Source organism: Balearica regulorum, chromosome 14 (assembly GCF_011004875.1).
Source record: "Balearica regulorum gibbericeps isolate bBalReg1 chromosome 14, bBalReg1.pri, whole genome shotgun sequence".
NCBI lineage: Eukaryota > Metazoa > Chordata > Aves > Gruiformes > Gruidae > Balearica > Balearica regulorum.
The window spans coordinates 21,743,682-21,758,182 of record NC_046197.1 but is presented as its reverse complement, the minus strand read 5'-3'; the positions used below and the strand labels follow the sequence as shown (position 1 = coordinate 21,758,182).

General features: G+C 38.4%; 1 protein-coding gene across 3 annotated transcripts in view; it reads right to left on the bottom strand.

Annotated features, from left to right (window-relative positions):
- The window catches only part of KDM3B (lysine demethylase 3B), a 72,032-nt gene that overhangs the window by 50,282 nt on the left and 7,249 nt on the right, over positions 1-14,501 (bottom strand). For 2 of the 3 annotated variants that reach the window (XR_012837736.1, XM_075766479.1), the window contains exon 2: positions 1,057-1,224. Coding sequence is in view for 2 of the 3 variants with exons in the window: in XM_075766479.1 (XP_075622594.1) it covers positions 1,057-1,224 (168 nt within the window). In the remaining variant the exon portion in view is untranslated. Of the gene's footprint in view, positions 1-1,056; positions 1,225-6,493; positions 6,631-14,501 lie in introns of those variants that run through there. The other variant, XM_075766480.1, reaches the window with a different exon arrangement.

Here is a 14,501-nt window from a genome sequence, read left to right as displayed (position 1 = left end):
TTTCTTCTGCCTTAAGACAACTGCAATAAAGAAACCCTCAGAGAAAGATGCAGTGCTGAACTTGTTCCTTTGAGCCCAAGTGTCAATTTAAAACACTAAATTCAAATTCTATCAAGGCACAAGGTCCTTGACTGGAAAAAACATTCTAATGTGCCCATGCACAAAATGTAGTATTAAAAAGCAGAGTCCAAGGACTGCAGGAAGAGAAAAGAAACAAAAGGAGGACAAAATAATAAAAAATACCATGAAAACAAGGGTAGGATTCTCATATATAATGACTTTTCCTCTTCAGAAGCCACTAAGAGGAGATAGAAGGATGTAAGGAATGCTCTTCACTATGTACTACTCACCAGGACGTTTGCAGAATGGGTATACTCAGATACACTAGCTAAAACATTGGCTTTGGTCTCAAGTGTCATGACATTTAACTGCCATGTAAACAGCAATATGGATAATCACTTCAAGAAACAGGAGAAAAATTTGCACGTCATATTAGTTAATGCTGGCAACACCACTGAAGTAAAATTTTTAGTTTAGATTAGGAGTGGCCAATTTATGGCTTATAGGTCAGGCACAGCCCACAGTCTATTCTCTTCCCTAAAGCACCTTCAGAAATACCTATTAAAATGATGCAGTAACCTTTACCATACAGAGCTCTAGAAAGTCCGTAGTAAGACCAAAAGGCTTATTCTTACAATTCAGAAAAGCCTACACTCAAAGTTCTAAAATAGGGAAAAATAATCTTTTCTGATATGTATCACATTTCTTCACAGACCCACTGGTAAACAGTATGTCATTTCTGTGAGGTAACAGCTTTGAATTTCTGGGAAGGAACTGGAAGCATACTGCCTTTCATGCCTTTTCAAAGGCACTGTAACGCTGAGTTAACTGCTATATTTATCATTAAAAAAAAAAAAACCAACCAACTACAAAAACATCCCCAAGCAATTTTTGGAACCTGCATAACGGTGCCCTGTAGGACACCCAAGCCTTGTGTTTCACAGTAGAATTGATGCAAACCTCTGAGGATAGGAGAGCTTTTGGCCAAATACTCACCAGTGCAGGCCACTGTGCCAGTGAGACTCGAGTCCCCTGAAGCATAACTGGATCAGTTCGAGGTGCCCAAACCAATGATCCTTCCAGCAACAACACTATAACTTCTTCAGCGTGGACTTTCACCCAGGCATGTTGCTTCCAGTTACAGCCATCAAATTCCACAAAGATCTGATAAAAAAAAAAAAATTGGAAGGCATTTCAGCTCTTTTCAGACACCGAATAGAAAAAAATTAGATTCCTACAATCCCTATGGATAAGGAGACAGTAGCTTTAGTCAGAAAAATCAGGGTAAGTATTGTAACACCACCACTGAGAACATCACATCTACATAGCTATCAAACATTACAAAAGAAAAGGGAATCAAATTCACAAATACTAACCTATGAAAAATTATTTATCCCCAAACACACACCATTGGCTCCAAATGCTGCATTTTCCCATACAAAATTCAAGATGTGAAAATTGTTCATCCGAAAATACAACTGATGACCAAATGCAAGCCTCTAACCTCAGGATTTTTTTACAGAATTCAGACACTCTTACTTGGCACTTCAACAGATGGCTTGTATCAGTATGGTTAACTGATATTCAAAGAATTAAATCCTTCAGCCAGGGAAGTCTGTGTTTGTGAAATTCACTCTAAATCACAAGTTTTGCGTTGCCTTGTACATTATTAAACTCCCTGGACCAAATGCAAACATTTCGGATAGCATGAGATTATCCAGAAATATCTACTCAATAGATTTTTTTCATTACCTTATTTACAAGTGTGACAATACAAACCACACTACAATTCTCAATCACTATTCTGAGATATCCTCTTTTATTCTATCACAAAGGACAAGTGTTAAAGCCGTATGAAATTACAAAGCAAGAATGCTAAGAACAGGCCCGCAGGTTACAAGTCTCATTCCACATCCTAACAACTAGGGCTATTAAATGTTAAAACACAGTCACATTCCAACCTTTCATCTACAGTGTTTACATATTACACAAATATAATCAAATATGTCAGATGAACAGCAAGAAATTCCTAATCAGTTAAGAAACACCTTAAGCTGGACAGTCAAAACTAAGTTTTGTAATAATTACAAAATCACTGAGGGTAACAGGGCACTAATCGGAGACAGACAGCTCTCTGCTTTGCCAGTAATCCTTGTTAAAAGAGGTATCAGAGACCACTCATATGCTCCTCTTCCCCACTCCTCCCCCGACTCAAAAGCTCAAGCTCCAAGGGGAGAGGGAGAGAGTATGAAGCAACTCTCCTGATGAATTCTTGAACTTCATTACTGCTTAAGCATAAGCTGTCATGCAGAGAAAGATGACTGGACCTCTCAAGATATCCTTCCTTCAATTCAACAGCTTCAGCAATATAGTGAAAATTGGACTGAACACATTTTCTGTTTCTGGGGCCTGTACCTTTCTTAATATAATAATTTGTGCTACTTTGGCACAATAAATAGAATAATAGAATAAAAAGAGAATAAAAGAGAGGACATAGAGGACTATCACATAAGATAACAAAATGGAATTATTTGTTTATATGTACAGTATTAGTGAGGTAATCATCTTGCTATGATTCTCTTATCATAAAGGTTATATGAAAAAAGGTTGTCAAAAAGAACTATTAGAATAACACTGACTTTGGAATATATTCCTTTTTGCAAGGTTTTTAAAAATTTGATGAAAAGGAGGGGAGATTTTATAAGTAACTACACAGACAGGACCTCTCACTAGCACATCCCCTCAAACTAGCTGGCAAGGATCACTAAAGGCAGACAAATTCAAACAAGCAATAAAGTGCAGCTTACCACTCTGCCCCAAATAAATAAGGATACCTATTAGGTTTATTTTTAATTTATTACTTCACACAAGACTTAAGTCTAAACTTAGTCTAGTTTACAAGAAGAGCATGAGGGAAGACCCAGGGAACTACAGACCTGTTAGGCTAACCTCAGTACCTGGAAAAATTATGAAAATCACCCATGGTGCTATTGAACAACATTTAAAGGACAATGTTTAACTAATTTAATCTCCTTCTACGACAAAATCACCCACCTAGTGGATGAAGGGAAGGCAGTGGATGTAGTTTTTCTGGATTTTAGTAATGCTTTAGATACTGTCCCTCACAGCATCCTTCTGGACAAGCTGTCCAACTGTGAGATAAGTGGGTTCACGGTGCGCTGGGTGAAGAACTGGCTAGATGGCAGAACTCAAATGGTTGTAGTGAACGGGGCTACATCTGGCTGGTGACCGGTCACCAGTGGTGTTCCTCAGGGCTCGATCCTAGGCACAGTGCTGTTCAATATTGTTGTAGCTTAGCCCCGACTGGCAGCTAAGCACCACGTGGCTGCTCGCTCACTCCTCCCTCATCCCCTTCCCCGCCCCAGCGGGATGAGGAGAAGAATTGGAAGAAAAAGGTAAAACGCATGGGTTGAGATAAGGACAGTTTACTGGGATAGCAAACAAAGGGGAAAATAACAACAACAGTACTTATAACAGAATATACAAAGCAGGTGATACGCAATGCAATTTGCTCACCACCCAGAGCCCGATGGCCAGCCAGTCCAGAGCAGCAATGACGACTCCTCCCTGGCCAGTTCCCCCGCTTATATCTAGAGCATGATGTCATTGCATGGAATATCCCTTTTGCTAGTCTGGGCCAGCTATCCTGGCTGTGTCCCTGTCCCAGCTTCTTGTGTAAATAAACTCTATCCTAGCTGAAAACCAGGACAAATATTTTTTTATCAATGATCTGAATGCAGGAGTTGAATTCACCATTAGCAAGTTTGCTGATGATACCAAACTGGCAGGTGCTGCTGACTCCCTCAAGGGACAAGAAGCCTTGCAGAAGGATTTAAATAGATTAGAGCACTGGGCAATCATCAATGGCATGAAACATAACAAGAACAAATGCCAGATTCTGCACCAGGAACAGAGTAACACCGGACACAAGTCTAAACTGGGAGAGGAGTGGCTGGAGAGCAGCCCCGCAGAATGGGATCTGGGGCGCTGGTGGCAACAGGCTCAATAGGAGCCCGCAGTGTGCCCTGGCAGCCCAGAGGGCTCCTGGGAGGTATCAAACACAGCAGGACCAGCCAGTCCAGAGAGGGGATTGTCCCGCTGTGTTCAGCGTTGGTGCAGCCTCACCTGGAACGCTGCGTGTGGTGATGGGCCCTGCCATTTGAGAAGGATGTGAAGGTCCTCAAGTGCGTCCAGAGGACGGCAACCACGCTGCTGAAGGGCTGGAAGGCATGTCCTGTGAGGAGCGGCTGAGTACTCCAGGTTTGTCTAGTTTGGAGAGAAGGAGGCTGAGGAGCGACCTCATCGCTCTCTGCAGCTTTCTGAGGAGGGGACATGGAGAGGGAGGTGCTGATCTCTTCTCCCTGAGATCCAGGGACAGGACACCTGGGAATGGGTCAAAGCTGTGTCCATCAGGGGAGGTTCAGTCTCGACATGAGGAAGCATTTCTTTACCAAGAGGGTGGTCAAACACTGGAACAGGCTACCTCGAGAGGTGGTCGATGCTCTGTGCCTGTCAGTGTTTAGGAGGCATTTGGACAGTGCCCTTAATAGCATGCTCTAACTTTTGGTCAGCCCTGAAGTGGTCAGGCAGTTGGACTAGATGATCATTGTAGGTTCCTTCCAAATGAAATATTCTATTTCATCACTTAACTCAGAAAACAGACCTTATAGTTTTCCTTTCTAAAACCCCAGACCTACAAACTGAGTCAAAAGGAGAGAAAAGGCTTACAACATTATCCTATTAAGATCACCTCTCTTCCCTGCAAAACCGGGAATTCGTGGCAAGTTTGGTTTACACACTTCACATTCAATATTCAGTTTTCTTCCATCTTTGTATAATCAACATAAGCAATGGAGTCCTGCCAAACTTTGACTTGCAACCACTAAAAAAAGGTGTTACTAATTCTAAGTCAATACCCAACAGAGTATTTTCCTACACACAGACATGTAGGGCAGCTGTTCCAGATCCATGCTACACTTGATATTGTCAGTACTGTCAGTACTTTCCAACAGATCACACAGCAACAAAAAGGATGAAAGCCTCAATATAAACAGCTATGTTCTCAGTTTCTGTTTCCCAAATGTGCAATAGGAATCACTTTGTATACTGGGTGCAAAAGAAGCAGAAGCTGACTTGCAGAGTGCACCGAGTGTTTGTGCTTATACCACTTTGTATTACTACAGAAAATAACTACAGCATATTCATGAAATGATGCCCAATATGCTTAAATTCTATGAGAAAAAAAACTACGAGAATCCTGAAAGGGATGCCTCAAGCAAGAAAGTAAGGACAGATGAGACAGACTTGAGAGTAAACAAACACATTTCCTTTAGATATTTAAAGTGGTAAACAGAAATATTCTACTTTTGTTGAAAAACCCAGAAGCCTTAAGCAAAGCAGCTGCATTATAACTGAGAATTTCCTGGGTTTTTTCCTCATCTTAATTTCAAAATTGTGTGGTTCGGAGTCAAAAGGGAAACGTCTGTGCTAAAGCCCTGGCTACATCAGAATAAATTACCTCTCAAATGTATCAACAGCCCTAGAATTCATAGGGTCACATCTACCAACAGTATCCTCTGCCGACCCTCCTAACTCTGCTCACGATCAGTTTAGACAAGCCGTAACTAAGAACAGCAATGGCGCTTTGTTAATACCAATGCTTTTGAACAGTGCTATTGATGATGGCAACTAGATATACACTTAGTGCAGATATGTCTGTGTCACATAAAAAAAAAATTATGCTGCTTAGACAAAAACGTACCTGCAGGATTTCCTAAGTTCTCCTATGGGGAATAACAACTTCCCTAAGCAATATCTAATTGTAAACAATAAAGATTTTTATGTTTTGGTTTGTTTTGGTGTGTTTTTTTTTAATCTACAAAACCAGGGGTTTTTTTCCAACACAAAAACCAGAGGATGCATACACACCCATAACTCTCCCCCTCACCCCCTTTTTTTTTGTCTGTCCCAACAAAAAGCGACACTAGAAAGCAGAGCTGTTGCTCTGCTTTATTTGACATACAGACAGCCTGAAGCATTTTTGTCCAGAAGACACATTCTTGTCTAGCTACTACACTAACATTCAGGCCTTAATACACTAGAGAGAACTACAGTCTGGTTCAAATGGAATTTCCCATAAAGTCTTCCAACATCGGTTCCACTATAAAAGCAGCAACAATAGGAAGACCATAGTGTAGGTAAGACAGATATATTGGTCTTTTTCATCATGTGACACACAGGCTCTAAACATGATTTATAATAGAAAAAAGTACTGCAGCTTATTGCATTAGAATTTGCACAAAGGTCTAATGTAGATGCCATCTGTGAAAAACATAAAATCTTTACATTTTAGGGCAGAGATGGCAAAAAATCCAAGTTCAAAGTTATCCCTTAAAATGGTCTTAAATTTTACCTAGTTTTGAAAGGAAGGATGGTCCATCAGTTGCTAGAGAGTAGCCAGAGACCCAGGTTCAATTCCCTGCTCCATCAGAGGCTTCCTGCATGACCTTGATCAAGCCATTTAGTCTCACTGGCTGAGTTTCCCCATCTGTAAATTGGAATAATAGTACTTATGCCCAGAAAGGAGGCACTGGTAGGAATCTGTTGCAGACTGCCAAGTAAAGCTGGGTAACAAGTTTGTCCATGACCTCTTACTCATCTACATTGTCAACATGGGGGAGAAGATAGAACGGAAGGTAGATACTCAGATTTCAACTTGGGAGACACATCTGAGATCTCATGCAGCTAGTACCACCCTTAAATGAGATTTTAAAAAACATTAAGCTGCAGTCATTTTCTAATAGTTTTCTAATGCAAAGTATTATTCTGTAATCCATTATACAAGACAAAGACGATGTGTATACCAATGCTTAGAAAACTTTTGGCTTCCAATCCAGTAATCATGCTTCAAACTATTTCTTACAAGCAAAGGCAAAAAAAAAATACAATCTGAAATATATGTATAAACACTAGGTGTGTTACTGCAGCTGATTCCCAAAGCCATGAAAATTAGGAAGAAAAAAAAAGACTAAGGAGAAAAATCCTCCTCTGAAATAATTTCTACTGAGTCAGACATAAAGTGATTTCATCACATAACCAAGAAACCACAGTTATTAGACAGAACAATTATGCTTAAAGGCTGATACTGAATAAGACACTATATATTTAGTGAAGACACTAAATAAATTACTAAAATTAGAAAATATGTATATTTTTTATATTTCCTTGGCACTTTCCTATGCTTATAATAAATAATGGTAATTAAGCAAAACAATCAAAAATGGTTTTAACAGGATCCAGGGCAGAAATAGTATTAAACCAGCAGGAGCTAGACAAATCATAACTCTACTAAAGCCATTACCTTATGGAGTAGCAAGTAGCTAATAAACGGTCACAAATATTTATCATAAGTGTTTCTGTTCTGCAATTGAAGATGAGCATTGGTATCATGTGAGTCAACAACTTAACGAGCACAGTAATCTACAACAGTACTTAACAATTTCTAATAAAGATGAACATGTTTATGAATTAATGGGTTCCAGGTAACAGTATCTTTTTTTTGCAAGAGCTTAGCAAAATACCTGCACCTTCATGTACTTGAGACTTTTTTTTTTTTTTTAAAAGCCTTTCTTTCAACAATTTCAACAGTTAAGGAGCCAGTTACAAAAAAGGACAAGGAATTAACCTGATTATTAGCCTCAGTGCAGTTCTGGCCAAAATAGGGAGGACAGCATGAAAATGAAACTATAAAAATGTCAGGTCTATCTGGTTTGATAAAATTATTATTTTGTTGAACAATCAAACTTTTCTTATTTAATTCTGTAAAACATTAGTGTCACACTGTACTAAATGCATACAGGAGTACGAGTTGAACACATAAAAACCCATGAACCTAATGGATCTCAAAGACTGCAAAGGAGTACTTCACGTGAATTTCAACAGACATCGGTATTTGGTCCAATGTTTGATGTTAGTTTGATGCATCAGTGACCCGGAAACACATTACCAATGATAAAGCTGGCAGCCTATTTAAAAACTGCCAAAGGAAACAACAAGGATGACAGTACAGTCCTACCTCACTTTTTCTGGTAGGCTGATGGCATCATAAAATACATTTTTAGCACTGCCAGTCAGAAATTAGTAGCCTAGTTCTTTGTTATAAGATGTTGAACATATAGTCAGAATAAAGCACTGCATTCTGAGAAACAATGCATCTGCAGTATTCAACAGGTGCGAGCAATTCACTTTTTTAAATGAACAGCTTTTTTGGCTTGCAAAATACCGTTTTTATAATCTTCGGTTGCATACAACACAAATAACAGTTTTGCCTCACTTTAATATTGAAGCTTTAAAAAAAAAAAAAAAAAGAAAAAGAAAAAGCTTTGTTAATCCACTGCTACAAAGAAAGAGCAGTAACTTTCCCATATAAAAGTTACTTAAAAATATTCATGGGTAGATACAGATTAGATATTTAAAGCCCCTGCCATTCTCTGCTTGAAGCAACATTACCAGGTCTTCCAAGTACAGAAATACAAGTCTTTCATTTTCAAGTTAGACTTGGAACACTTCTGCGTAACATTTCACACTAGGAAAAGATAGCCTATATGCTGAGCACAAAAATCAACTATGCTCTGATAAAATCAAAGTATTTGACTGAGGGTCTTCATAAGAATCTGTTCTAGCTCCAAAAATGAGAGTGTTTGAGAACAGTCACTGAATGTTTTAACTGACACCAGGATTGCAAAGTTCAGAAAGATCACAAGCTGGAAAGCTCTGCAAGCACACTTGAAGACAGAATTCAAAATTATCTTGACAAACTTGAGAAACTGCCACAGATCAGAGCACAACACAATCACAAAAATAAGCACAAGGTGGTAAACAAAGGCAACAACTACCAGTGACAGGACAGATATCAGTTTTATAGAAAGAAAAAGAAGTGAGCGGGTTTTAATGGATCGTGAGGTGGTCTATGTTCCGCTATCTTATGCTGTTTTGAAAAAGGATAGACACATAAACAGGTGTACAGTGCACAATACACCTGAAGTGATTTGTTGTTCCACTCAGCCTCAGTAAGTCTTCTGCTAAAATACTCATGACCAGCTTGGGTCAGAACAACAGGAGACAGCAGAAGAAAGCAAACAAGAATGATCAAAGGTCTAGAAAATGCTAACTTCAGAGTGGTTAAATTAGGTTACTTTATCAAGAAAAAAGAAGACTGAAAGGAGAATTAATAACATATTCTTCATGAAAGGCCTGCCAAAAAGACAATAAATAATCCTATTTGATCTGTCCACTATAAAGATGAGACAATATTGGGATTAAGATTCAACTAGAAATACTTGGGTCAGAAAATGTCCTTGAATGACAGATTGCAAGAACAGAAGCAATGAAGAGACTATGCAGGGACTCTGTAAAGACCTCTATATAGTGCAGATGGAAAGAAAGAGGCTACAGAATCATGTCAGGAATGGCACTGGTAGAATTAATGATGGTTTGATGCAACAGGATGGAATGACAACAAAGAGAGATGGGGGGGACTTTGAATTATTATTCAAAGGTGATCACTTATATGAATAAGAGTAAAAAGTGACAGAACACAGTATTACATGGAGAATCAAATCAACGTTGGACACCTTTCTGGAACATTCTTTACACAAGCAAGTTGTTGGTGCCAATACAGAAATCATTAGTTGCACAGCCATTTCAAACAACTACCGAATCAAAATAGCTTCCTAGAATTTAAATCTCTCTTGGCTGGCATTATGGTTATTACATTTGAAGTCTGTACAACAGTCTGACACCACAGTAATATATGGCAAACTCTACAGAAAAATTCAGATCTTTAAGTACCTAAATACAGTGTATCTGAAAAAAATGTGAGTTTGTTTACTCTGTTCATTTGACACTATAATGATGATAAAGTTTCCCTTTCTGTTTTTTGGTTGGTTGGTTGGGTTTTTCATTTTTACTTTAACAAAGGAAGAAAAAGAAACATTTCAAAACCAGTAAGTAACAGAATTACAGAGGGAATCAGGAGCAACTGCAAAACAAGAACTCCATAGTTAAATTCTGTAATTATCCTAAAAGCCCTGACTGATCCAGGCAGGACCTGGTTTAATAAGCTCTTTAAAAGAAGAAGAAAACCCCACAACAACACAAAATGTATTTCAGCAAAAAGCAGTAGAGAAAACCATTTCTGAAAATACTGATCTTCTAGTACCTCTTTATGTGGCTCAAAAAGGTATGCATTCAGATGAGTTGGGTTAAGTAGGTAGGAAAGTAAGAGTGACAAAGTGCCAAAACAAACAGAATCCACCACAGCGCTCTGTCAGTATCCCATTTCTTTCAGTATTACAGCATTTCCAGCTTGAGCATCACTACTGACCCTAATGCTGGCCACACATGTGGAGGAAAATGCCAAGTAACACTACTATCGCAGCTAAAAAAGCAGTGCTGGGAACTACACACAAACCACAGAATGCAAGGGAAGAGGTCTCATCTTTGGAAAGTCCCTACCCCATTCTGTACCAACTTCAGTTCACACTCATTTTAGAGCATACTGCAACTGCCACACTCCTGTTGTAATAAAAATAAGCAACACTCAGAGCCCTGTGCAACCACCCCTGTCAGTGCCTCTGTGACATGGAGACAGTTCACAACCTTAATTATCACAGGTATGAATGTGAGAGCAATCTAGTTTGGCCTCAGTCCAGGCTACCTCATCCTTGTAACAAGACACTACTCAAAACCGATGTACAATTTTGTTTACAACACAAGGTGAAGTACAAGCAGATTTACATTGAGCCTAGAACTCCAAACACTCCACCTAATACAATCCAAATGCAAAAGGCAGATTGAGGGTGGCCTCAACACGAGATTCAGCCACCATGCAAACCGGATCATTAGTTGAAGCAAAGTAGTTGTCCAAAATTCAAAATACAAAGTCTTCAAGTAGCACAGCGCTTTATTCTCCCAACATGCAGAAAGTAACAAAACCATGCATTTATAATTCTGCATGCAAAGTACCTTTAATATGTTACTTTCAAAACAGCACTTTGAGAAAACACTGGAGGTTCTTTGTAGTCAGTTTATGTAGTTAACGAGTTTTAGAAATTTAGATGGGTAAAACCCCTTAGATCAGCTTAGATGAAGATCAAATCACACTCTAGCAGCTTGCTGTTACTGAAAGCACCAGGACATTGCCTCACCACTGTCTCTACAAAGTCCCATTGTTTCCCCTTGAACAAGCAACCCAGCCAACTCCACGGTGCATACATTTAGGGAATAAGTGTCCTAGAAACTTAAGCACTCATAAGGAATTGTTAATTTCCTGCAATCTTCCTCCATGCTGTTTGCTTAAGGGTCCAATGAAGCATCATGCACAAGAGACAGGAAGGGCAATTAGTTTTTGGTTTGGGTTTTTTTTTTTTTTTTTTGACAGTAGCTAACTACTATCTTGACTTACAGACCAACCTTTTCCACCGAAGTCTTCACTGGTAAGTTTTTGTTACACACTTTTCATGTGTGAGAAAAGTACCAGACTATCATCTCCCTCAGAAGCTGCACTGTTTTCTTCCACTTTATCCAGTAAGACTCACGAGAACTGTCAAGCAGCTGAATACTTCCAGATATGAGCTAATTTGGACAGGTTTTGTTTATGCCAAACAAGAAAATTACTATGCCAGGTATCTCTCTTGGATAACAAATGCTATCCAAGTCAAATTTGGGTTCTAACAGTAACATCGTAGCCCTGTGGCTGCATGGTCAACACAAGTCTATCAAACCAGCTGAATCAAAAACTGCAACACCATGCACATCAGACACAGTACCACTTTATGCAAGTCGTATCTCAAGCCAGTTACGAAACATCCCTCGCACTCTGAAATCCAGTAATTGTGGTGTATTTTACACCAGGCAGAGCCAAATATGTTAATCACTATGCTTTGCTTTTTAAGAGGAACTTTATTTCAGAAAATGTTTGCATTCCTACAGAAACTTCCTGCCATCGGAGACCTACTTGCTGCACAGCCAAAGACAGACTGCCTTCAGAAGCAGCACCAGCCCATCTTGTACACTAAGAACTCATTCACCACTCCCCAGGCCTATCCTTAAAAACTGTCACCTTTTTTTCCTTAATTTATACTAAAAATTAACAGTTCTGAATTTTCTCTGCTATTAGTAACTTGAAATACTTGAGCTATTGGAAAGTGAGAGTTTCATAGAATAAATTTATTTTAGAAAGGCATGCATATTTTTGTCAAATATTGTGCTTTTTGTGGATATCGCTTCTAAAATGCATATTTTCCTGATGTCTGCCTGCATCCCAATCAAAGTATCATAAAAAACAACTTCAGTGAAATAATAGCAAGGCAATCTTTTTTAACTACTGTTTCTTTCTGCAGCTATTTGGACTGTAGAGATGATGATATCTGTTCCTAATCCCAAGTACTCTACAATCCAATTAAGAAAACAATGAAGACCTCCAGTTCAGTACTCTGAAGGAAAAGCAACACCTTAAATTGCAGGTTTGATACCCAGATTTTTTTAAACAATTTAAAATTGGTATCTGTATAATTGGCAAGTGGCAAATACAGCACCTGTATTTAAAAATAAGAAAGAGAGAAACTTGTAGCTATTAGTCTATTAAGCCAATACCGGTGGCTTGTCAAATATTAGAATAAGTTTCAGGTGATGGCTGGGGCTGTAAAAACAAGAATGGCAATAAATGGAAGGAGTTAAAAGTGAATGAAAGTTTTAACTACATAGCTTACATATGATACGAAGGACTTTCTGTTACTGCATCTAACCTGAACTTGAGTATCCAAAGCATTAAATGGTACTGCAAAATGAAGAAGGCTGGGATTTACAAAAGTCTAAGGGGAATGGTAAAAGGATGAAAATTATTAGCTTTAAAATGGCAAGTACTGGAGCAGTAGAATTACTATTGCAATATAACTAATAACGTAACTGATAGAGCTGGCATAAAAAGTATCAAATTTCTTTAGACACATTCCTGGCCTCAAGTCTAACAGTACCTTATGCAGACCAGAGAAGAATCTGAGGAGCTTTTGGAACTTCTTATAATCACAGCCTCTGAAAATTTGCTATTCCAAATGCTAATTCTGTTTTGCCTCATTCTTTTTCCTTTGCTTTCCGAGTTTCGTGTCTTCCTTGAAAAAAACATTAGTGATAAAGTAGTAGTACATCTCATTTTTGCTAAGTTTTATAAATTGAATTGGATAAAGTACAAAATTTATTTCAAGTTATTAGATGATAGACCACATGACTATAGTTTAAAAAAAACCATATCTCACAGAAAAGCTTTAACCTGAAGCTTACTGCCACATTCTCAACAATCTGAAAATAAGAAACCAAAGCTGCTATTCTTAAGTAGAAAATTATGCTATTCTTTAGAAGAACGTGTAAGAAACTGTCAGCCTCTCTCAAGAATCACCCACCTCAATGTCATTTAGCATACTAAGCAACGTTAACAAATGAAACTGATCTCTGAATACAGTTATTAATGTCAAAATGAACAACGTGGACATCAACAAAACCATGGCTTTTTGGAGGAAATTCAGAAAGATGGCAAAAGGTCTGCTAAGCATGCAAAAACTGCAAAAAACCCCACTTGACTATGCAAGAAAACCTCCCCATCCTTCTTTGTGTTTTGCAATCAGAGCATCACCACCTAGTGTGAGATACTAAAATGGGACTCCCAACAGCGAGTACTGACAAGGCAGTCACTACCAAGCTGCACTACCTCAGAAGAGCATGATCAATTAATTAATGCTAACAAGACAGAAGTAGTAAGATTTTTTTCCAACTACAGATAAGCTTGCAATAAGAACAGGTTCAAAATAAAATATACTTAGAAACTACAGAAGAAAATAAATCTGCCACAGATTGAAAAGTTGGATGCCTTAATTAGATAAGAGCATCTACTCAAAAGGTGGTAGCACAAATTATTACATGCAGACATGCTAGCTTCACAGGGAAAGCATGAGGCGTTGCGCAAATAACGAGTCACAGGCATTGTGACCTCAGGACAATAACTATGTGGAGATAAAACTTAGTTTTGTTTTGGTAATCAGCAGTTCAAACTGGAAGCATTAAGACTACTCAGAGAGCACTCTAACACTATCAAGAGAAACTACTGTATGAACAAATGCATTTTATGACCACGTTGAAGAGCTATTCAATAACCAAATGTGAACACGATACACAAACTTTCATTACGCTGGCCAAGTCTTCTTGAAAAGACATTTCTCCAAACATTTCTATAAGAACATGATCTGATTATATAGAAATATTTTTGAAGCCACCATCAGCTTGGAAGTTGGTTAAAAAAGTGGGAGCTCTGTAAAAATCTCAAGCACGTGATGGCAAAATGGAGAAGTCAAAATATGTGCTCATGGAAA